The sequence below is a fragment of the Pongo abelii genome, chromosome 19, assembly GCF_028885655.2.
Source record: "Pongo abelii isolate AG06213 chromosome 19, NHGRI_mPonAbe1-v2.0_pri, whole genome shotgun sequence".
NCBI classification, from domain to species: domain Eukaryota; kingdom Metazoa; phylum Chordata; class Mammalia; order Primates; family Hominidae; genus Pongo; species Pongo abelii.
The window spans coordinates 81238465-81265528 of NC_072004.2; the positions used below are offsets into that span (position 1 = coordinate 81238465).

The 27064-nt window shown below is 36.7% G+C and overlaps 1 protein-coding gene across 50 annotated transcripts in view; it reads right to left on the reverse strand.

The window, feature by feature from the left end:
- Positions 1-27064, reverse strand: part of CEP112 (centrosomal protein 112) — a 599014-nt gene that overhangs the window by 268927 nt on the left and 303023 nt on the right. For all 50 annotated transcript variants that reach the window (XR_010138342.1, XM_024234943.3, XM_054537262.2 and 47 more), the window contains one exon: positions 15463-15645. Coding sequence is in view for 49 of the 50 variants with exons in the window: in XM_024234943.3 (XP_024090711.1) it covers positions 15463-15645 (183 nt within the window). In the remaining variant the exon portion in view is untranslated. The remainder of the gene's footprint in view (positions 1-15462; positions 15646-27064) is intronic.

Consider the following 27064-nt stretch of genomic DNA (forward strand, 5'->3'; position numbering starts at 1 on the left):
GTTCAGAAGAGAAAGGGTTGCTTAGGGGAAAAAATGCAGCTATAATTATAATATAACATTAATGCTTACTCAAAAAAAACGAGCTGGAATACTATGTGCAAAATGCTGGGGGATACTCTTCTAAGATTTGGGGGAGGGACTTAGAGTACTTCCAAACTATATGCCCTTCTAAATAGTTCTAACATGTCAATTTGATTTGTTCTGTGAAATTGCCCTCACAATATTCATGAATGTTAATCACAAGTCTCTAGTGAGTAGTAGCAAGAAAAAAAAAAAACAGGTTTCCCCACCAATGGATATGCCTGTAACTTATAACCATGATGACGTGCAGGGGAGACAGAGTTCATGGCTTTGAAGTGAGACATATTCGAGTTCACATCCTAGCCCTCGCACTTAAGAGCTGCATAGCTTGGGTCTGTCTTCCCACCTGTAAAAACTGAGACAATACATAAGTGCCTCCTCCCAGAAAGCATGTGAAGGTGTCTAGCATGTAATTATTGTTCCTTTCTCAAACTACATGATATACAGAAAATTTAAAATTAGGCCATTTTCTGATTGAAAATGTTTATATATCACAAAATCACATTTTAATGAGAATAACCATTCTTTTAAAAGTGGATGCTGAAATTTCCCACTGCTTCAGGACCAATAGATTGTAAGTACTGTCTCCATCCTTACGTTGTAATCTTATATGACCATGACTGGTCAAACCTGTAAGCATACACCTGTTTGTGTCTGAAATCTAACCTTCAGCCCAGTGCGGCAAGCACACCCATGGAGGCAGCTCAGCAAATGGGGTGCTAGGGCTCAGGCTGGGATGCAGGAGAGAGATAATATTCTCACGCAAGATCAGGCAAGAGAACTAGGAAGCAGAGAGGTGGAGTAGGCAGTGCCCCCAACCCAGAGAGAGCAGATCTTGCAGCAGGCAGGAGCCCTGCAGCCTGATCCTGAAGAAGCTGACCTGCAGTCCTCTTGCCACCCCTCAGGTTTTCTCTGGAAACGGGAGCATCTTGGGGTTTACTTTCCTCAGGGAGGGGGTGTTTCCTCTTTCAGGTCTCTAGGTGACTATAGTTTTGTATCACTAACCCTGGGGACAATTACAAAGCAGGTAAAGTTTGCCTTAAGCATCCTTCCACCCCCTTGTTTGCACTTCCCTGTTTTTTTTCTTGCCTTGCTCCAACCCACCTCCAGATGTCCACTCTTCCAAAAACTCCCCCAGGGCATCCCACCAGGAGGTTATCTTCTGGCAATATCACTCTTCCTTCTCCCTTTACAGTCTTACCATACATCAAAACTCCCATTTCTTGAGTGTAATGGATTTCAGCTTGATGAGAGCAATTTAATTAGAAATAATTTCACAATATGGTACGTACAACAGCTATTTTCCTGCCCAATTCAATGCTGTTCAGATCTTTCCTTTGCTATGAAGACTCCCCCGTTTCCTTCAGGCAATCAGTTTTCTGGCTTGGGGTACAAGGCAGATAGCCTTTATCCTACTTATCATGCTACATCCACTTGCTAAATTTTCTGCTAAGAACCCTTGCAGGGGAAGCCTTTGTCTTGTTTTTGTATACTTTCTCTTAGCGTAGTGACTGCTACACAAAGGTGTTCAACAAATGAACCAACAAAGAGATCAATGAAAGAAGATACAATTTCATCTTTAAAATGATCATTTTTTTTACCATATATCGTTATTCATTTAAGTTTTAACACTGTTCAGGAATTATCTATTCAGGTATCCATTTTACTGTATATATTTATCCATTTTGAATTTTTGAATGCATTCATGAGTTACTTACTCAAGGCAAATGCATTAAATTAAAATCAAGAAAAGGGCAAGCAAGAGAGAGAATGTTACTCAGCCCAAACAAATTCTACTTAGAGATACTTCAAGCAATGTAATGGACAGATTCCAGGCACAGTAAAGTATGTGGGGTAGGAGCATTCTTACACCGAGTGACTCAGTCTAGGAATCTGGACATTTTAGAGGAGCTTCCATGCAGCTTGTGGTTGGAAGCTCCTTATCTCCCATTAGCTGATCCAAGATATGTTCTCCCGCTGATCAGTTCCCCAAACTCTTGGCTCTTAGATAGGCCCAGGCAAAACCTATTCCTTTTTTCCTGTCAGAATTGAGTTTGTGCTTCATTGGGTGATCCTGCCAGTTAATCCCTGCTTCCCTAGGTGAGGCGTGAAAGCTTTCTTAGTACCTAACTGGCAAAGTTCTCTGTGGACATGAAACCTTACTGCTTTCAGGAGCAACCATAGGACTGGAGATGCTGGGCTGCTTGGGTGTTGTATTGATCCTCCCCATATCACTAAACAAGCCCAGTTTACTGCTGCCTGAAAATCATGCCTGTGTCTCTCAGTAACAGCCCAAGTTGCTTCCTTCATCTGGATCTTGTTTTCCACCTCTAAAATAGACTCCCTGATCTCACAGCCACTTCAGAATTAGGTGAGAAACAGCCAGTGTTCACGGACTGCTGTTCATTTGGTATAGTAGTCCATTTATATTATATTACATATTATATAATTATACATTTATATTAATTATTATAATTATATATATTAATTATAAATATTATATATTATATAACCACAATTCACAACTCGAGAAAATAAAACTAATATTGACAGGGTTATTCAGAAGCATTTGCCCATTCCAAATTCTCACAATAATCCACGAGTTAGGTATTATTGTTACTTTTTTCCTGGCTCCTGAAATGCCACTTTCTCATGGTTCCCTGCCTCTTTCTCTGGACCCACCTTCCCACTTTCTTAGTCTTCTTGTCCAGCTCTATTTCCTTTACCTTCTCTTTAAGCAGTGTGTCTCTTCTTCTAATTCTCTTTCCCTCCACAGGAGATCTCATCTTCACTGTTGGTATCCATTACCCTCTGTGCTCATGATTCTTTAATCTTATTTTCAATAGAGATGGAGAGCTGTCTTTTGAAGTCAGTCCTATATTTCTTCTTGCTTAAGTAGCATCAACACATAAATGTCCTACAGCATGTCAAACCATAACTCGAGGTCTGCTCTCTCTCCCTCACTGCCACATCAACTTTCCCCATTGTCACTGCCTTGGCTAAGGACCTCATCATCTCTCGCGAGGGTGACTCTAACTAGTCACCCAGGCTCCAGTCTCACTACCTGCTAATTCTTAATCTTCTGCTTAAAATTCTGCAGTGACTTTTGATTGCTGACAATTATGTTCTCTAAACTTTTTTGGGACACTCCTATCATAAAATATACAGTGTGTGTATATATATAAATTTGTAACACTATTAATATGTTAAATACATTATACAAATTTGCACAAAGTAAGTATTTTTAAAGACAAAATTCAAACACACATTAACAGAAGTTCTGGGTTTTTTCTTCCTATACCCTCGTGAACCCCACTTGGGAGAACACTGCTCTAAATAATTACTAAATGGGATAATAAGTGTAACAAGTGGAATATTAAAGTGGAGGAATGGTAGAGGTATTGCAGATGGCGGCACAGACAGTATAAATCACAAACTGGAGATCACTGGCCAAGGGGACCCAGTCCAGACTTCTCCACGTGGTACGTGTTCTTCATATATTAATCATGCTACTCTTTCTGTTTAGAATGCTTTTTCCATTCTAATTTGCATAGAACATTTCAGTCATTTTTTAAAACTCAAAACATCTGATGTCTACTCTAATGGAACCTCTTCTGATGACCTCCTCAGACCCGATGCCCCCACATCCCATAATTTCCATCTCTACTTTTCTTGGGATCAAAGCTTCATTATGACTTTGTCGTACTTTGCTATAACTCCAGCTGGCCTGAAGGGTGAGTACACTAGAGGGGGCCACAGAATAACCTTCTATTTCCATACTCCATCATTCTTAGAAAGATGCTGACATTGTCACCTGTTACATACCTGGTGGGCAGGCAGGCGTATAGTCAATGTTTCTAGACAGTAGAAATGGACCAAGAGGGTATTAATCTCCTTCCATACCAAAGAATGGTAAAGAACATTCCTTAAAGGGCCTGATTAAATCATCACAGCAATCAGGTGATATCATCAGCAAAGGGTGCCTTCATAACAATGTGCGAATGAGGGGAGCTTGTCCTTCTGACCAGGGTTATTGTTACTGTGTCTCCTATACCACACAGCCTTTGATGTGTGGTAAGATGCATCCTCTGTCTATGTTAAAGGAAGACATTCTTTACTTATATCTGTTGGTATGAATCATAGTATTCTCCATTTACGACAGATGCACAATGCCTGTTTCCCCATAGACTGTAAGCTTGAGGGAGAAACCATTCCTTTTTTATATACTTAGGTCCTGGCATAGGGGCCTGGCTCATAGTAGGAGCTCAATGAATGCCACTAAGTGAATGAATGGATATCACAGGTGTGGAAAATGATGCTCAGGGGTATTGACGTAATTAGCTAATATGAACTCAGGTTTATAGAGCCAGTAAATGATAGAGACTGGCCATGAACCAGCATCTCTATCTTAATATTCAATAAGAAATTGGTAATTGCATCTGGGCCCATGCTTTAATTATTATCTATATGTCCAGTTCGCATCTCCGGAATCTCAACCTGCATATCCAACTCGCTGTCTGACACACTTCCCTCTGGATGTTTAACATGCAGCTCACACTTAGCTTGGCAACAAAAGACCTCTTGCTTTTGCTTCTGTTCCCCGGCAATCTTCCTCGTATTTGACACCACCGTCTATACAGCTGCTCAAACCAAAACTCTAGGAGTTACTCATATTTCTTCTTCCCCTCATTCCCCACACCCAACCCATCTGCAAGTCCTGCTGCCTCACATATGCATGCCATATAGGCATCTAGGACTGTTCACAAACAGAGCAATCTGTTAAAAACATGAATCAAATCATGTCACCTTACTGCTTACAGCCTCTGTCTTCCCATCACATTTAAAATGCAATTCAAACTCTTCACCAGGGCTTAAAAAGCCCTGTGTCTGCTACTCCCCGCCCCCTTTCTCACACCTGCTATGCTCCTGCCAGACAGATCTCCTTTTTCATTTCGAGAACACACAAAACTTATTTTCCTACAGGGTCTCTGCACCAATTGTTGCCTCAGTCTGGCTGGCTTCTCATCAATCAGATCTTAAATGAGATATCTTTTCCTTGGAGAGGCGTTCTCTGATGGCCAGCTAACACAATTGTCACTGTATCATATCTCTCAATTTTAATTCTCCACCTACAAGTTATTGCTATGTGATACTCTCCTTGTTAATTCAGTTTTTGTCTTATGATCTGTCTTCCCCAATGCAACTGTAATTTCCTTTAGAGCAGAGTACTGGTCTATCTTGCACTGGCTACAGGAATACCCTTGCGGCCATATAGGCCATGCCCTGTACAACTCTGGGGCAACATTCACACAAATCAGGATGTGAAAGGCACCTCCCAAAGGTGTGCATGCCCAGCCCTAGGGCCTGGCACGGGGTAAGCACTCCAAAATTCTTAATGAAATAAAGTTGAAAAAAGTTGATGTCTGCCTAATTTTTGGCCAGCAAACTTACATGGAAATAAATTGATTTACATATTATCTGAAGGGTCATAATTATAAAATGTCCAAGTCACAGAGTTCCATTTTTTTCTATATTAATCTGAAACAATGAGATTTCAAAAAGCAATCAAAACAGTTAACAATAATTATGATTTTTATTGAGATTTACTCTACTACTCTTGTTCCTGAATTGAATAATGTTTTTAAGAAACACCAACATTATGGCAGTAGATGGTGATTTTTTTTTATTGTGTGCCACTAGAATTGGTTAGACAGGTGACATCATAAGAGCGCATTTCCAAATTTTGCCTCAAGTCTGAAACATCTATGCACAGTCCGGACTTTAAAAGGGGAGCCTGGAACACACTGCAGCTCTTGAACTCATAGCATTTGTCTAATGACAGCTTTGGCAGTAATTGGTGGATAATTGAAGAGCAAAAGTTTTCAACCCTCACACTCCACTTCTCTTGTTGCACATGTCAACGTCACTATAACTGGAGCTATCATTTTAGCCAACAAGTGAGGATAACATTTACATTTCAAAAAATTAGCTTTTCAGGAAACATTTGGTGAACACACGCATTTTGTACATTAAATGACATCTTTGAAAATAACGAAATAAGTAAGGTCCCACTTGACCCTAGGGATCTGGGGTTTGTTTTCTTAATAAATACTGACTTAAGGAGCAAACTTAAGATGAATGAATCACCAATTTAATTTTAACCTTTTTAAAGACCTGTGACTTTCAGGTCTTTCCACTGGAAAATTCCCTTGTTTTAAGATGGTGGGCCTGGCTGAACTACTGGATCTCTGTTCACTGAAAGCTCTTCTGTATCACAGAGCCACAGTATCTGGTGAAAGGACACACACACTCCTCGAGACTAGTGTAGCATTACAACTGTCCCTACAAACAAGGGAAGAGACCCAGATCCAGGTGACATAATTTAGCACACTTCAATTTCTGAGGACACCATTAACTCATATTCAAATGTTACTAATACTTTCAGTATTACTTGACTAATACTTGACTTCATACCTAAGCAAAACAAATAAAAATAAACCAGAAAAATAACACATTCACATTTTCAAACCCTGGAAGTCTAATTGTGTATTGTTTCTTTGTGATTTCTTATGATTTTTCCCAACCTCCCAGTACACAAATATCCAAAAGCACTCAAGAGATTAAGACATAATTTAAAATAATTATTAAGACAAGTGAAAAAGTATAATTTTCCTTGAATTTTAATATTTGTTTCAACTAAAAAAACATTATCTCAAGTTGCACACTAAGCTACTGATTCAATACTTGGGCTCTATTCAGCCCATTTTTATTATTTAAAAGTTTCCACTTAATGACAATATTTATAAAATATTTTCTGTACACAAATATTACAGTAGTTTGAAAACAGACTACTATTTTCATACAATGCTGTGTTCTCTTCTCCAAATAGGCATTTAAGGTCTCCCTGACACCAATTTGTGACATTTTTGTCATGAAAAAAGCTCAGGTGTTAAATATCTTTCCTGTCATGCAAGTAGGCATGATTCCAATTAGCCCTGAATGGGAGACAAAATGACAGTTTAATAAGCTTCAATTTGCCAGCTCTTTGAACATTTGATGATATCACCATTTTGCCAATCATTTCTTGCACTTTGGCTTCAACCTCTCTGTCACAAAAAATTACCACAAATATACAAATGAAGACATCAGGGATGTCTCTTACAGAACCAATTGAGTCAGAAATCCAAAAATGACTTTTCCAAGACATTAAGGAAGAAGAGTTATTCATCCAATACTTTCTCAGAGATAATTTCTGCCAATATTCCTAGTAATTTCATCGAGGCCTAGGTGAAAAGGAGAAGGAAGAGTAATATGCTAAAAATAACTCAAGGCATATTTCCTTATGTCAATGGAAATGACATTCTGCATGCAGAATAATGCTTTATCTCTGGAGTATTTATTTTAGAAAAGAATTCACCTTAACAGTCTCTTCCTTGAGCAAAATAGCTCTAAGATGAAGCTAACACTGCATCAACGTAAATTGTTTTTGAGGAGTCTAGAAGAAACACATTTTCTAATTATACCCTTGTATCAGTATGAAAAAATCTCCAGGTTTGAACTTCATAATCTCTGACCTCATTTCTAAGTGGCTTTTATTGGATTCTGTCATGCGATAGGATCCTCATTCACATTCCTTTAGGAAAAAGATACTAACGAACAATTCTGTCATGCAATAGGATCCTCATTCAGGTTCCTTTAGGAAAAAATATACTAACAAACACTGAACTCTGAGAGTTAAAATTTCATTCTATAAAATGAATGGATCATATGTAATATTCCAAATTAGTATGTGAATATAACAAATATCCACAGATCATAAACCATTCACAAAAAACCATACCTTACCACTACTAAATGCAAATTCCTACGCTGTTTTTATCAAGACTGGTAGGCCTCATTGACCTAATAACTTGGTGGATTCTTACTCTGGGCACTCCTTCTTATTTCAGTAACAATGTGAAACCAAAAGTGAACCCATTTCAAAAATGTACTCACTACTCACTCTTCTATTCTACAAATTCTGAAACTTGTTGGAAGAAACTATATTCCAAAGAAAATATTAAGGATTGCATATCTCTTTAGAGTTTAATTTACCTCAAAAGAAAGACATAGTCATGGCTTGTGGTCTTAGAGAAAGAGTGAAACTACCGGCTAATACTTGATTTGGATATACATAGTTCGAATTATAAGTATCAGTATTTTAAATCTAGTAAGGTACTGACAATCCAAAATTAGGAATATAATGTATTTATGCAGAATAAATAAAATTCAGAGACAATATGCTCATACACTAGCAGGCATATGGGGTAGAGGACTTTGCTGTGAGTCCCAGTACACTAACTCTTAGTTACATAACCTTGGGCAATTTATTTATGCTTTCTGAATCTTTCCTCATTGGTAAAACGAAAATACATAGAGTCATCTTCTGACCCAGGTAAAAAGATCAAAACAGAGTTTCCAGATAGCAAATGTCATCCTCATAAGGTATTAAAGGGTTGCATAAGAGAATGCAATGCAAAGGACCCAGCAGAGAGCTTGGCACATAGAAAGCACACCATAAATATTTGTTGTTGTTGTTGTTGTTGTTGTCGCTGTTGCTACTGCTGCTGTTAAACACATACAAACATAAAAACTCAGTGTTGTTGGAGGAGCTACTACATACTCAAACTGGAAATCAGGCAGGATTATTCAAGCATTATTAAGACTTTGGAGCAACATCAAATATGGCAAATCGCTGAAAGAAATGCAAACTGCTATGAGAAGCTCAGCAGGGGAGCAGAGTACCAGTGTCTCTCTCTCCCATGCCAGGCAAAGATTCCTATATAATCCTGTTCCTTTTTTGCCATGTCCAAGTCTCTCCAAAAATCTAAAATCTTTCTTGGAGGAAACTAGGATAGAAAGAGCACTAAATTCAGATTAAGAAGCCCTGGTTTGCTAGTTCTGTGACCTTAGGCAAGAGATTGTCCCTGAATCATAGGTTTCTTATCTGTAAATGGAATACAGTTGGATGTGGTCATCTCTTTAGATTACTTTATCTGACTATACCACTGCTAGATACTTAGACACCTGATATAACTAAAAGCTTCATGTTGGCAGAACATATGGTATACAATGACTTGTGATCCCTTGCAACCCTCCCAGTTCTCACCACTGCAGTGATCATATGTTACTCCCTATTTAAAATCTCTTCCATATTTAATTACCTCTTCTTCAAGAACAATTTTAATATTTCTAAAGAAATCCATTAAATATAATGAGAACAAAAGACAGATTTTTAAAACAATCATTATTAGTTGACACAAAGTTACTAAAGCAAATGGAATACTTTATGGTATTATTTAGAAGGTTTGTCTTTAAAAGAAATGCTCCCTATCTAAAAGTGGACCAAATACCACAGAATGTGGTTTCCATGGTAACTGCCACATTTAAAAAATATGCACAGGACTAAAGATACACTGTATCTTCTACAAATGGATCATTCTTAGAGAAATCATTTTTCTTGCCTCATCTTGTATTTTTTGCTTTTTAAACAATATAATTTTCTCCATGATGAGGACAAAGTTAAATTGTTTATAATAGTATAATCACAGGTATATATACACTAGTTTTATGCCTTCAGGATGAAAACAATTACAGAACTTTAGAATTATAATGGAAAAAGAAAGCTGGTGACCTACACAAAATGTAAGCTTTACTTAAAATAGCATTTTCCTATATTTTCTGCTAACTAAATACTTAAGAAATAGTATTATTTTACATATTAATTTGTATAGTAATATACAAATAATGCAAATGTATTATTAAATTCACATGTAATACTAATAGACACAACATTATTGCATACTAACGAAACATGATCTTCACATCAGTGCAATCCAAGCCAAAATATGCTGAGAATTTTGGCCCCCTCTATTTGGAAAATTCTGTATGACCTATGCTTTTGGTGTCAGAAAAACAGCATTTCCCCCACACACTTTTTTAAATGGCCTAGTTATGAAAAACTCTATCAATATTTTGAATATATACAGAAAGTTCCTGGGCTATCTTAAATACAGCACTTAGATAATACGATAAAACTTCATCTAAAGAAAATAGAGAATTGTAATGTGTGGTTTTATCAGGAATCCACCAAAAATATCTTATTTTCTTTTTACAAAATTAAAGTGAAATAATAAAAACTTTTCCCACCAACCTTCCAATGCCTAACATTAAACTTTGTATATTGCAGTAAAGCCCACTTAATACTTAAAACACACTCTGCCCTCTCTAATACAAATAACTCAGTCCATCAGGGGATGAGCAGCACAGCTTGGTGTGTACACAGCTGGAACACCAGGCCACCACTCTGATGTGACCATGTGTGTCACTAGGGAGAAGAGGGGAACAAAAAACATGGTTACATTAACAGCAACAGCCTCATTAGGCTGGGGGAAAAATAGAGTTTACATAGCTTGGTTTTTCCAAGCAATCAGTCCAGTTTGATCCAAAGAAACAAAAACATATACTACCTCAGGACCAAGCAAATGGCATTAATGAATAAATATTAGTGATGAAATACTATTTTGGTTATGCAGGTAGGATATGAATCATTTTAATACAGGTGTAAGTATCTTTTACTCTTGGAGTGAATTACCACTTGATTTTATAATTTCTTTTTATAGTTTTTCATAACAAATTCAGAGACAAGAAAATCAGATATAAGAAAGAGATAATAACACACTTGGAAATTAATATTAGGCATTAACTCCTAAATAATTTCTAATCTCAGTTATGTTTCTAATTTCTACTTCCTAAAGACACTTTGTAAGTATTCGTGGCACAGTGATAAAACAACTGTACTAGAATTTGCTAGGCTGTGACTTAAAATATACTTTCTTATGATTCATAATATCCACAAAATTGTATTTCTTAAAGCACTTTGTTTTTTGATTTGAGAATAATAATATTCTCAATAAATTAAAATGAAATTTTAGTACATTAAAATAAAATCTAGTAATTACATTTTATGAAAGTACTAAAGAATCTAAAGTTTCCCCACCAGATTTTATTTCCAATGTTTTAACATATGGAAAATATCATCAATTATATTGGTCAGTGTCCTTTATATTAAGTCTAATGGCATAAATTTCTCTCAGAACTGAGAACTAGAAAAAAGAAGAACTGCTATGATTTTTTTCATTACATAATTAGAATTATACAATTCACAGCAAAGTTTCCCTCTTTGCTGTGGCTTCTAGGCAAGCGCAGAGCTAAAATTTCTGCTTAACTGTAATATTTTTTCTTCAGTATAGATTTTCTAATGTGGTTAATATAATTTATTGCTTAATTATTATTTTCAGTTATTTTAAGTGTATATTTATTATAAAATGCTGCTTTAGATCCTTTTGATAGTAGCTGGCATATAAAAAAATTAAAATGTTTTCACTAGAAAAATGCTACCAAAGACCAAAAGCCATGTATATAGGTATAACAAGAATGTTCAGACTATACGTATTGTTAAATTTACCCTTTGAGTAATCTTTAAAGAATGATAGCCAATGTTCAAGCCCCTGGATGCAGGCACACACTCAGTTTATAAATGGAGATTTTTATCTTGGGCCCAAATTTGCAAATGCATGGAAAATCAGGTAATGCAATTGAGATACAATTTTTAAAATTAAAATTGTCCTATCAGTATCTTTCTAGGAAAACTTTTTTCTAAGTAGAAAAGAATTATCACAAATTCTACATTTCGGAATCAGTGATAAGTTCAGCTCTTAATGTGAATCACTATGGCAAAATCAAGATAATCTGTACATTTATTATGTAAAAATTGTTCATATTAGATTTATGATTCTCAGTGTAGGGAATTAAGAAAGGCATTTAGATGCCAATGTTTTGCAAGAGCCACTGTACTATACGCAAATGCTAAATTCAATATATTTTTCAGATATGGCTGATGACCTTGTGCAAGGTTGCTGCATTTAATTTGCATGATACTGATGGTGATGCACAATGGCTGCTGGTTATCCTAGGTGCCTAAATGTCTCTACTACAACAGGTCACATAGCGGTCCTAAGATGGTGACACCACCTCTGGGGAGAATCACAAAGGTTCTATGCAACAATCTCTACAGTAGTCACACATACCACTCACTGTGGCAACAAACGTAAAACATCAAGCAATCTCTAAATGGTTCAGGGCCCTAAAAGGACAAGTAAGGGACCAAGGAACCTATGTTCTATTTTTCCTCTAATTCAACAGGATAAACTATAGAAATTCTTTCATTATATTATAGTTCAAAAGCAAAATAAGAATTACATGTAGAACTTCCATGTCAGAAGAAGCTAAGATTATATTTATAAATTTTCTTCATATTAAAATATGATTGAATCAATGAGATCATTCTCCAAAATAATTTCAATAAGAGAGACTTGGTAAATGAGAAATATTCGACAATGAGGTTATGAATTTCTATAAGTCTTGATTTCTACCGGTCTGAATGCTTTTTCTTAAACATACGACCTTAGATAGATACCAGACTGAACATCTTGTATGATGGTGGTAAAATTTAATGCGCACATTAGCAAATTTAAGTATCAAAATATAATATATCCTGCCATTGAAAATCAAAGTACTATAACAAAAATATAATATAGACATAAAATAATTACCTAACTGAACCAAATAAAATGAGGAGACTAGTTCATTGTCCTTGGTGCATTTCTATGTCTTATCATTGCTCTTTACAACAGAAATTATTAGAATAACAATTAACCTATAATAATTATAAAACATATTCACCAAAAGGGAGTCCCTAGTTGTAATGATTCACCTTAAGGTTGGTAACTATACTTTATAATAATGATTTTCTAATCAGCATACAATGTACTACATATTTGGAAGAAGTCAAAAATAGATTTTAAGGAAACTGTACTCATTTAAGAATCTGATGCAGGGGAAGCAGCAAACAAAGCCATAGATTTCAAAATAGATATTTCACTGGTCCTCTTTTGGTTAAGTATTTCAAATAGCCCTTTTTACAAAATGGCCTCCATTGCTAAACTAGAATAGCCACACATTAACTGAAAATCAAATCTCTAATTGAAAATCAAATTAAAAAATTTTACAATCTAATATTTAATATGTTTGTTCTGCATCAAACAACACAGTGATTTGAAAAAGATCTATTTTGAAAATCATATGCCTACTTTGTTTTCTTGAAATTTGTGAATGAATTTAGAACTTAAAAGGTATTATACATTATTTAGACTACAACCACGAAGAGATAGATTTTGAAAATTTAAGACTTACCTGAAGGAAACTTTGAATTAATATCCTCAGTAAATAACCAAAGATAAATACAAATTATGAGTATTTTGGTACACATGATAAGATTTTTTAAAGTACAGCTCATTGCTAAAAGTTTAAAAAATTGTATTCTCTAAGAACGACTAAGTACAACATACACAAAATTATTTTCCTTTTGAGCAAGAATGCATTTAGCCTGTTTCCACTGCTTACTGGCATTCCCTTGACAGCAATTCCAATTAGTAAAACGTTCCAAGAAAGACACGAAATATGAGAAATACATCCTAAATTACAACATTTGAGGAGGTCATATAGTCCTCATACTTAATGTTTCAATAGGAAGAAATTCAATTAATAGCCTCATTGTACTATCCCTGTGGCTTTATTATACGTAATAGAACTAAAATTTCCCTTTTGTTATGATTGGATGAACCGCACCCTACATGGCAGACACAACTCATGCAAAATCACAAAGGTTCCCTCTAAATTTGGCCTCCACTTGTATCGGCTTCCCTTAGCAGCCCCCAAATAATAGGAAGTTATGTAAATTAGTGTATTTTATCTTATCCATTATACGATTCTACTATGCAGACAAACCCTACACTGACTCAGAACCCACATCTCTTACCATGGGAAACAATGGTAAGGTGTAACATCATATTTGAAAGAGAATATGAACTAGAAAATATTCCTAATAAATTGAATGGCTAAGAGTCAAAACACCAGCATATATTTCATAAAGGCTCTAATGAGACTGGTGGCAAAAATATAATACACAATGATTTAACAGGAACCACCTGAGTATTCTGGTACCATGGGCACTACAATGACTACCTTTTTAGGTAGCAAACCACTGTAAAACAAGTTGAAAATAATTGTACTGTAAATGTATACCATTGACAACAAAACCTGTGCTGTGTATATTCATATTGCATCAGTTATTCTCTGAAAATAGAAGACAACTCAAGGTCAAATGAAAAATAACCGATAACTCCTATTCTTTGCCTTACCACCTCCCGCTGTCCACTCAAAAAAATTAACATCTTACTTAATTAGTAATGTGTTTACGTTTAGATAATTATAAAACTGTTGAAAGACATAATATAACAGAAGGTTTGCTTTGTTTGAAAATTATATTATTTGGGGAGGAAGAATAACTAGAGGAAGAATCTTGTGTGGTGTGGTTAGCATGGTTAGATTTCAGTGGGAAAAGGGGTATTTAGACCTACTATACAATATGTTTTTATTAGAAAAGAACATTATCTTTTTATTGATATCAATTGCTCTTAAATTTTTCTTTAATACAATTTCACAGCAATCTCAAGAGGATACACTAAAGGCCCTTGATTATATATACTCTAAAGAAAGTATTGTATCACAAAGATACACATCCAATAAGATTTCTTTTTTCATCTGAAATTTATAAAGATAATTTTCCATGCTGACAGTGCACATTTCATCCACAAGTTTGAGGAGTCAAATGCTACCACAGCTGGGGGTTATTCTGCCAAATGGCTTCCAACAGGGACTACAGAGATGTGGGCTAGGAGGCATGTGTGTGTGCAGGAAAAAGCAACAGACCTGATGGGAAATAGCCCTTCTCTGGAGTCGTTTTTATCAATTACCATCTGAGTGATCTAATCAAATGTAGTCTAATGAAAACAGCAACACTAGGAAGGAAAAGCAAATATTAAAACAGCTGCTTGATTACCTACAGAGATTAAAACAAAAAGCAAGGAGTGAGGCTGATATATTTCATAGGGATTTGCTAAGGCTGAAGGGAGGGGTAAGGGGCAGATACCTTAAAAAAATCCATCATGAAAGGAACTGAGACAAGATTATAAAAAAGGGGGCCAAGTTATAGCGCGCCATGGGATTTTTAATCTGGCTACCTGTGGTTTCTGTAGTTAAGGCTTTATTCATCCCAAAATGGGGGGGTCGGGGGGAGAAAAACAAAAAAAAAATCACATTTATATGTCAGTTTTGCAAATGATCAAACAGCGTGCATCAACAAGAATAATAAGAAAACATTAAACGCTGATGACTTTTTAAAAACAGATACCCGTTTTATCAAATATTATTGATAATTACCTGTGCATCTCGTTTCTTGAACTCCTGAATTTGATTTTCGTGCTCCATATTGGCAGCGCGAAGCTGTTTTTCCAGGTTTTCAATTTCCCGTTCATGGTCTCGGACTAGGCTATCCTTCTCTGCGTTATGCTGCTGTAATAGGTGCGTCTTCTCCTGTTCATGCTCCAGCTTCAGCTCTACTATCTGATTGGACAATGAGGAGGACAGTTCATCAACAGAACATCCTTGTCGTCATGACAACTCATGTACAGCTTAATTTTTCTCTAATTTGTCCAAGTTGAAAATTTTTATTTTTGCATCATTATTACCTCACCCTCGAAATACTCTCATTTGTTGGGGTGGTGGTTATGCAAACCTCCTAATATTCAAAATAGTTGGGCATATTCAGTAAATCCTTCTTCAATCTGTTGACACAAATATCTGAACATTGAAAAAAATTATCTCGAATGCTAGTCACTTCCTCCCTAAGAATTCCGGTATTACTGACCAGCAATGGTTATAAATGGTTAATAGTCAGTACGCTTTACTTTTTGCTTAAATATACACATGTAAAAAGCAGCAATTAAATCAGTCAGCTTTCTTCATGATTTACAAATAAAAGATCGGAGCTAAAATACGCATGGATTCTTGTATATACAGTTGTCTTTTAAAAAATAAAATGATAAATTTCAAAGCTCTATTATCTCGTTGTCAGCTATGGTATACCAACATAAACAGATGTTATGTGTTCCAGAAGGGCACCTGCTGTGCTGCAAGCTTGCGCCATGATTTCATAAAGAGCATTCTATTCTCAGGATCCTTTCCCAGTCCACTCCACACTGGAGACTGTGACCTTGGCCAGTCTTAGCCTCTCCCTGCTAGACTGAATGGCAGCCCGAGACCAAGGGCCTGGTTGCCGCAGCTTTGATACTAATCCTCCCAGACTGTGCACAATGGCACCCTACCTGGCCTGCAAACTATAGCCAGCCAGGCTGTCTTTGAAGCAGGTGATGAATAGGGGACGGCAGGAAGCCAGCTTCCCCAGTGAACTCCAGGCCACACAGCTGCTAAGAACAGTCACTTGGATTTTTCTTCAGTTTTGGTGGATTTCAGGGGGAAAAACTGCTGTTATCTAGAATATGTTGTGTTATATTCGGCGTGAGAATCCATCTTCAAAAAAGCTAACAGTAGGAGCCTGCTCCAAATCGATCTTGTTTCGTGCAATGAATCACCAGACTACCTTATCTTAAAGCTATAGCATTCATTTCTCCAGGCATGCACACTGCACTAAATTTCAGAAGTTTTCTTTTTAAATTTGAAATTCTTATCTCTTATGACAAATCAAGAATCAAAACACAAATGAAATTTGCTTTAAAACATAGGTTTCAAAATGTTTTCTTATTGTGATTAAAGAGTAGCTGGTACCATTCCTTCTGAAACTATTCCAAACAACGGAAAAAGTGGGACTCCTCCCTAACTCATTTTATGAGGCCAGCATCATCCTGATACCAAAACCTGGCGGAGACACAACAAGAAAAGAAAATTTCAGGCCATTTTCCCTGACAAACATCGACGCAAAAATCCTCAATAAAATACTGGCAAACCGAATCCAGCAGCACATCAAAAAGCTTATCCACCATGATCAAGTCGGCTTCATCCCTGGGAAGCAAGGCTGGTTCAACATATGCAAATCAATAAACGTAATCCATCCCATAAACAGAACCAATCACAAAATCACATGATTATCTCAACAGATGCAGAAAAGGCCTTTGATAAAATTAAACATCCCTTCATGCTAAAAACTCTCAATAAATTAGGTATTGATGGAATGTATCTCAAAATATTAAGAGCTATTTATGACAAACCCACAGCCAATATCATACTGAATGGGCAAAAGCTGGAAGCATTCCCTTTGAAAACCGGCACAAGACTCTCACCACTCCTATTCAACATAGTATTGGAAGTTCTGGTCAGGGCAATCACGCAAGAGAAAGAAATAAAGGGTATTCAAATAGAAAGAGAGAAAGTCAAATTGTCTCTGTTTGCAGATGACATGATTGTATATTTGGAAAACCCCATCGTCTCAGCCTAAAATCTCCTTAAGCTGATAAGCAACTTCAGCAAAGTCTCAGGATACAAAATCAACATGCAAAAATCACAAGCATTCCTGTACACCAATAATAGACAAACAGAGAGCCAAATCATGAGTGAGCTCCCATTCACAATTGCTACAAAGAGAATAAAATACCTAGGAATCCAACTTACAAGGGATGTGAAAGACCTCTTCAAGGAGAACTACAAACCACGGCTCAAGGAAATCAGACAGGACACAAACAAATGGAAAAACATTCCATGCTCATGGATAGAAGAATTAATATCGTGAAAATGGCCATGCTGCCCAAAGTAATTTATAGATTCAATGCTATCCCCATCAAGCTACCATTGACTTTCTTCACAGAATTAGAAAAAACTACTTTAAATTTTATATGGAACCAAAAAAGAGTCCGTATAGCCAAGATAATCCTAAGCAAAAAGAACAAAGCTGGAGGCATCATGCTACCTGACTTCAAACTATACTATGAGGCTACAGTAACCAGAACAGCAAGGAACTGGTACCAAAACAGAGATATATAGACCAATGGAACAGAACAGAGGCCTCAGAAATAATGCCACACATCTACAATCATCTGATCTTTGACAAACCTGACAAAAACGAGCAATGGGGAAAGGATTCTTTATTAAATAAATGGTGTTGGGGAAACTGGCTAGCTATATGCAGAAAAATGAAACTGGATCCCTTCCTTACACCTTATACAAAAACTAACTCAAGATGGATTACAGACTTAAACGTAAGACCTAAACCCATAAAAATCCTAGAAGAAAACCTAGGCAATACCACTCAGGATGGAGGCATGGGCAAAGACTTCATGACTAAAACACCAAAAGCAATGGCAACAAAAGCCAAAATTGACAAATGGGATCTAATTAAACTAAAGAGCTTCTGCACAGCAAAAGAAACTATCATCAGAGTGAACAGGCAACATACAGAATGGGAGAAAATTTTTGCAATCTATCCATCTGAGAAAGGGTTAATATCCAGAATCTACAAAGAACTTAGACAAATTTACAAGAAAAAAACAACCCCATCGAATAGTGGATGAAGGATATGAACAGACACTTCTCAAAAAAAAGCCATTTATGCAGACAACAAACATATGGAAAAAAGCTCATCATCACTGGTCATTAGAGAAATGCAAATCAAAACCACAATGAGATAACATCTTATGCCAGTTAGAATGGTGATCATAAAAAGTCAGGAAACAGATGCTAGAGAGGATGTGGAGAAATAGGAACACTTTTACACTGTTGGTGGGAGTGTAAATTAGTTCAACCATTGTGGAAGACAGTGTGGCAATTGCTCAAGAATCTAAAACCAGAAATACCATTTGACCCACAATCCCATTACTGGGTATATACCCAAAGGATTTTAAATCATTCTACTATAAAGACACAAGCATGGCTGGGTACGGTGGCTCATGCCTGTAATCCCAGCACTTTGGGAGGCTGAGGCGGGTGGATCACAAGGTCAGGAGATCGAGACCATCTTGGCTAACATGGTGAAACTCCGTCTCTACTAAAAATACATAAACAAAAACAAAATTAGCCGGGTGTAGTGGTGGATGCCTGTAGTCCTAGCTACTTGGGAGGCTGACGCAGGAGAATGGCGTGAACCCGGGAGGCGGAGCTTGCAGTGAGCCAAGATAGCGCCACTGCACTCCAGCCTGGGCAACAGAGCCAGACTCCGTCTCAAAAAAAAAAAAGACACATGAACACTTATGTTTATTGCAGCACCATTCACAATAGCAAAGACTTGGAACTAACTCAAATGCCCACAAATGATAGACTAGATAAAGAAAATGTGGCACATTTACACCATACTATGCAGTCATAAAAAATGATGAGTTCATGTCCTTTGCACAGACATGGATCAAGTTGGAAACCATCATTCTCAGCAAGTTAACATAGGAACAGAAAACCAAACACCCCATGTTCTCACTCATAAGTGGGAGCTGAACAATGAGAACACTTGGACACAGGGAGGGGAACATCACACACAGGGGCCTGTCAGGGGGTAGTGTACTAGGGGAGGGATAGCATTAGGAGAAATACCTAATGTAGGTGACGGGTTGACAGATGCAGCAAACCACCATGGCACGTGTATACCTATGTAACAAACCTGCATGTTCTGCACATGTATCCCAGAACTTAAAGTATAATAATAATAATAATAAAAAAGAGTTAGAAAATCAACAATGTATTTCTAACCATAAATGATTGTTATTTAGAAGAAGAAAAGTATGCAAACTCTTGAACATATACGCTTATAACAATAAAATAATGTATAAATAATAGGGCAAAATGTATTTTGCATCTCAGAAGAGTGACGTGTTATAGTGAATTTATATTTATTTAAAATTTAAGGGTTTTCCCCATATTATTCTACTATTGGCAATATTCAGAAAAAATAGTACAAACATTTTCTCATAATAGATACTACACTGAGTAAGAAAGTTTTCTTTATTTAAAATAAATGTGTATGCTTTGTTCTGTGTCTCACAGAACTATGTTAATCCCAACAAATGAGAGATTTCATATTGTATTGCTGTTACGACATTTTGCTCAAGAAGCTGAGTGAATGAATTACTGAGATGGAATATTTTTAGTTCTTGGACATGTTATTTCTACTCAGCGTTATACTACCAAGGATCATTATAATAAAATTATAAACTTTAATCAAAATCATTTAAGTATGTAACACACTGAAGGGAAATGGGAGGTAGAAAGTTCTATCGAGATCTTCTTGAAAGCCTCAGAAATATTGGGAGACGGAAGGAATGTGACTTAAAATTGATTAAAAGCAAAATATTTTACAATATTCTAGAATGAGAAAAGTAACCAAATGAGCTATAATTGGGGCAAAAGAATTGCAGAATTTTCTCCCAACAGAAAACACATGACTAGAAATAGCTGTGAGATCGTTAGTAATGATACCTCCTTGTTCTGTGCTCTAGTAGTAATGCACTTTCACAGTAACTTTCTAAACAGAGACATTTGAAGTTTCTTATAGACTCATCAATGATCATGCCCATGTTCAAATTTCACTTTATTCATTTTTAAAAATCAGGAAAAAAAGGAAATAGTGATTATCACATTTCAAGCATAAACATAAATAGCCATAAATGATTGTTAGTTTGATATTTTGCCAGGGCCTATTGCTCGTGATTCTACTTAATGAACAAATCTCAAGGTTGCCAAAGCCTTTTAAATATCATTCACTTTTACCTCTCCTGCTTGAATGGAGAATAAGGAGGATAATTTTCAATTTAAAATGCAATAGCTCAGGCTTGTCTGCTAAGTCCAACACTACATGGTTAACTTCTGGATGTCATGAGCCCTTTCTGGTCTTTTCCTAGGCTTCCACACTGTCAGCATCTTCTGGCAAGGGTGTCTTGTCCAGATAAATGGTAGAGTCCAGAGGAGAAACCCTAATGTTGGGGGAATATCTTGACGATGGTATTCGTAACCACAAAGGATGTCATCAAGGGAGATCTGTAAATAAAAAGTTTTACTGGTGCCTAGCCCCATCCATGTAAATAAATGTTAAAAGAGTCATTTGGACTTTCTATTTGTCCTTTACTTGTGGACACATCTCAAAGGTAAACACAAAGTAGCACATCTTCTTCATGTTGGACTAGTAGATACTTTGGTTGACCAACAATAATGTCTAACGGAGTTAATGATGACCAGGAGGTAGTAAATTATGGACATTGTAGAGGACATAAAAGCAGACAGAACCAACAAAATGAATATCAAATGGTTAATAAGCCTTCTAAGTTAAGGGGTGTGGGGCATCTGGACCCATAATACATGCTACAAGGGAGAACTGGATGCACCATGATCAAGGACCCTGCTTAATTAAGGCTGGCTAAGGAGTTCCCTGTAATGAAAGAGGGAAGCCTTCAAGTTCCATAATCCAAAAGCACTGAGCTATGAGACAGATAACAATACTGGGTATGTGCCCACCCTAAACATATTAAAGAAGACTGGCATGTCTTCCAGGGACAATGGTAGTGTCAGCCCTCATGTGCAAGCACCTGGTGGCATATGATAGTCCTTTGAGATGCTAGGGTTGATGGCTTGGTGGTTGGGGTTCATTGTCTAGAAAATACTGGGTTGACTCTTAGGAAATTGTCATTTTTGAGGTCAAAACAGGAGATGAAAAAGGGGCCAGGGGCAGTGGCTCACGCCTGTAATCCCAACACTTTGGGAGGCCAAGCCGGGTGGATCATCTGAGGTCAGGAGTTCGAGACCAGCCTGACCAACATGGAGAAACCCGTCTCTACTACAAATACAAAATTAGCCGGGTGTGGTGGTGCATGCCTGCAATCCCAGCTACTCGGGAGGCTGAAGCAGAAGAATTGCTTGAACCCAGGAGGTAGAGGTTGCGGTGAGCCAAGATCGCGCCATTGCACTCCAGCCTGGGCAACAAGAGTAAAACTCTTTCTCAAAAAAAAAGAGAAAAAGGGTCCTGCTCCACCCACTGTGCTACTCCACGACACATGCAGAACTTGAAATTCAAGAGTAAAGTTTTGAAGTTCTGAAGTTCCTAAAAGCATCAGCCTCCATTTCAGAACAGAAGAAATCCTTCTACAGCTTGATGATGATGTCTTCATTCCAACTGAACTTTCATGTAAGTGCCTAAGGGCAAGAGCACATTCTCGGTCCCAAGAAAGACCAAGATGGAGCCACTGGACATACAAGTCTCTAGGGATCTTGGGATATATATTTTAAGTCCTGGTAACTGTTTTACAGTGAAATTAGTGCTAGCAAATATGGCCTGAGCCACTTTTAATAATCATTTAAAGAAATAGAAAAGGAGATGGAAAAAGTCATTTCTTCTCAATATACAACATGTGGAAGACTAATATATCCCAATAACATAACTTAATGTCAGGAACACCAGTGTTAGAAACATAAATTATAGAAGGATGTACCACAACACATTGAAAAGGGGAAATGATGGTATAAAATACTAACCAAAATAATCTTGAAGGTAATCAAATTACAAACTTTATATTCTATGCAGCCCTGGTGTAAAAATGGGTTAAAGCTAGAGAAAGTAGGGAGAGTCATTCTCCATAATCTCTGGCTAGAAAAGGAGGAAGAGAGGGAGTCACAGTTAGATGCCCTGGGGTTATATTTGTCCTACAACTCAATGATAATTGCTCTCCCTTAAGTGAATAGAAATATGAAAGTTTAAGAATTTGGAAGGACTTAGAGGCTAGCTAATACAATGTTAATCTTAATCTAAAAACCTTCCCTATAAAACCCTGATAGTTGGTCATTCAGCTGCTACTGGAATGATTTTACCAACAGGAGAATAACCGTATTCCAAGAGAAACCGATGCCTCATACTGAACATACTTGGCACTGGAATTTCTGGGTAAAGATAATAGGGAAAACTAAAAATTGTGAAAAGAACAAAAACAAACGTTAAATACAGAACATGAGAACATTCACTGGCAGTGAACAAACAAGGAAAGAAGAAGAATAACTTGGCCACAAATTTCAAAAGGAGGTAGCCAAGGAAAGAAAGAGAAGATTCTGACATGGTTTGGTGAGACATATTCTTTTTTCCCTATACCCTAGAAGTAGAACTGGTAAGTTGGAATTATGCTGAGGATTATTTTCCAGTATCCCAATTTTAGAGAAAAATGAACTGAAGATGTATCATTCACTTTTCCCCCTTCTGCCTGGGCAGGAGATAAGGAGGACAATTTCAATGGAGTAAAAATGGCTACTGGAGAGAGATGAATAAAGTTAGGAAAGTAGGAAACTTGGGCTGATTCTCTCTGATAGAATATAAGATTTAGAGTTCACATAAAAAACACTCTCTAATACACAGGAAAAACCCCAGTGTAAGACATTAATAAATTGTTAAAAGACAGAGCCAGTATCAGTTTCTCTAACAGAAGTTGTTCAGAACTGCAGCTAAGCTCTTTTTCTCCATCCCTATCATGATCTCACACAAAAGTAAATGCAATGAAATACCTGTGCCTTCATACTGAAATTCAGAGGAGGACAGACAGGCTGAAAAGTAGTCAAAGAGAATTCATGAATATTATATCAGTCCATTTAACAGATTTGGACACAGGTGCCCACGTTAAGCCTAAGCAAGATGAGGGAGAAAAGTATCTGAAAGCTAGAGAAACATTAATTACATTAGGAAAAAGGTGAACTTAGTGACAAAGAAGAGGAAAAGACGAAAGTAAGGAAGAGGCCCATCATTAAAAACCAGAAGCAATTGTAAGAGAACTTAATAAGAACATGAGTGTAATGAAAGAATAATGCAAGGATAACAAGATAAAACAACAGAATTAACTAAGGACCCAAATAACTCCATCACAAATTGATTCTAAATCAGAAACAATGAGCTGAATAAACATGGTGAAAAATCAAATCATTGACATAGATAAAGGGCTTGAGGTAATCATAATAAAGGTCCAGGAAAAAGATAAAGAGAAGCTAAAGTAGGAAACGTGAAAAGAAAATCTATGTAAACACAGACCATGGTATCTGAAAATTTCCCTAAAATGAATGAAGAGATAAATGTGTATATCAAAAAGACACACTGTAGACCAAGAAAGATAGATTCCAATTGAGGAAAAGAAACATGAAAGAAACTTAAGGACTATAGTCCCCAAACCACTCTTGAAACAAAAAAACACTTGGGGATAAATTTCAAGCAAGAGATGACCAGAGAAGCTGTTTTAAGACCAATGTTTTCACCAAAAGGCAATGGATGATGTGTACAAAGTGTCAGGGGAAAAAAGAATGATAAAAAAATTTTATGCCCAGCTAAGGTATCCTTCACAAATAAGAGAACACATAGTGATGCTCAAGCATGCAAAAATGCAGTGAATACAACTATAACCCCTTCTTGGAAAAGCTACTTGATGAAATCTCAGCAGTCAATAATAGATCAAAATAAGAACTCAGGTATGAAGTTGTGCAAAAATCCTGGTGGTGAGCACATAATTGATTTAAATAAAAAGCTAAGTTTATATAACTGTGAGAATTATGGTTATGGAACAAAATATAAATGTTATAAACTTCAACAATGTATAAATAATACTATGGTTGACAAAATGGACGGGTATAAGTAGGTGGAAGTAAATATAGGCAGTTTAATTTTTCTCTAATAAGGAGTTAACTAATGCCCTCAAAATTGAACCACAAAATTTAAAAATTACTCTAACTTCAATGTACTTTTAATTTCTAACATTCTAAAAATAATCTCTTATGTGGTTAAAAAAATGTTTTTCTAAATTTTAGAAATCTTTCCATTTCCACTGGGCACAGTGGCTCATCCCTTTTATCTCAGCACTTTGGGAGGCCGAGGTGAGATGATCACTTGAGCCCAGGAGTTCAAGACCAGCCTAGGTAATGTATCAAGACCCTATCTCTATAAAAAATAAATAAAAAAGAAAAAATGAGAGAAATCTTTCCATTTCCCTTGTTTCTTCAAATAATTTCACATATAATTTAATATTTTAATTAAAAGTGGCAAATGTAGCATGGTCCTGTTTCTAGAAAATTGTTTTTGTCTATATATCTACTTATCCTTCTATTTATCAATCTCTCATAGAAATTTCTGGAATAATGCTCATGTAAGATTAACAGCAGTCGTTTTCCGGAAGGTAAGATTTGGGTAAAATTTTTGTTTTCTTCTTTGTGTGCAGGACCATGTCAAATGCCAGTAGCTCCCTTCGGGGGGAATATTTACTTCTGGTGGCAGTACAAGACTCTTAAACAAGGGATGTGGTCTCTCTTATAACAAATGGGTTCTGGGTCTGCGAACCGACTCAGATCAGGAAACTTGGTAGAGGACTATGATTTTCCACCCTAAGTGGAAAACTGTTTCAGTTTCACTCACAAGTTCTGGACGTTTTTCTTGATGTTGTACAAGCCAAGTAGTATTCTCACTGGCTCTCTATCTTATCTCTCAGAACACAGCTCATTATCACCACAGATCCCTGCAGGGCAAGACACCTGAAGGGCCTGTCTAGCCTTACTATCCAGTACAGTAATCGCGTCTACCTTCCATCTGATATCCAAGTGCCCCATGTAGTGCCTGCCATTTTGGAACCCAACTTTCCTTTTGAAAGTAGGCAGCTCAGTTCCATAGCAGCATCTCCTACTGTCGGCCCCGGAATACAGAGGAAACCACCATGGAGCTGGCTCAGTGCTATCAGTGCCCCTCCCACCAGTGCACCTTAGCACCCTAGTAAAGGCCATATTCTCTAGGCCCTCCCATGCACTGGCTTCTCTGGCCTAAAGCAAGAAAACCACTCTCATATTCTCACTTTTCTGATACTTCGACCCTTCCTCCATAGTAAGCCAAGGCAGTTCTGTCATGGCTGAAGTAGCAGGGAAGTAAGCAGCAGAAAAACTACTGCCTAGTAAAAATCACAAACAATTATCAACATGCCACATTTTTTAAAAATAAAGATGAAGGACAGTTCAAACATTGCAAACTGTATCCAAAATTATATTGATCATCAGATTAATAGTTCAAGGGACACATTGCTTTAAAGCATTGGCCATTAATAGACAGATTTTTCTACAGGGCTTGCCAGGTAACACTTTCCTCTCATGTTCTACTCAAGGGCTCTCTGTGGAAAACCTTTGCTTCTTGGTTGTAAAATTTAGCACTAGTTTTATTAGGTTGGTGCAAAAGTAATTGTGGAAGTAATTGTTGTGTTTGCCATTACTTTCAATGGCAAAACCCGCAACTATTTTTGCACCAACCTAATATATAGGTCATTAGACTCATGATGTTAAGATGCATACTAAGAAACAGGCAACAGGTACATCAGGTCCTGGTATTTTTCATGTAATGAGATATATATTTAACATCATCAGGTTATGTCTCTGAACAATTTGCATCTGCAAAATTGTGCACTTGAAATGTCAAAATAAGTTACTAAATTTTTTACAGCTGCAGAAATTTTGTGCTAATGGGGCAGTCTACTGTAAAGGTAGTAGTTTCACAGACTGATTTTATATCCTCAGTAAAATATGTTGGAATCTTTCTTTTTAGTCACAGTTATATGATATAAAATGTGCTATTGGATACTTCACTATATGAGAAAAGCTCCCTTAAAGATAAAATAAGGACATACATAATCTTCTCTGAGTCTTTGGAGTCAGAGTAAAAATACATTTTAGACAGAAAATACTACAATCTGGTCTTACTTTCTGAACACTTTAATAGAAATAGGCACAAAAAAATTATAAAAAGCAGGCAGTGTGTCAAGAACAGAAATAGAATGTGTCATTTGGGGATGGCCATGTGGCTCCCAGATTAGATATTTGCTACAACAAAAAGGGCCATCCATGAAATCTGTCAATCAACAGTTGAGTTTACGCATGGACGTTCTCCTTATTTAAAAGTTTAATGTTGCTGTGATAACCGCTGTTAGAGATGGTACCAGGGCCTGCCAGCATACACTGCTTCTTCATTCCTTTTCCTCTCTAGCCGACCATCAACAGCCAGGAC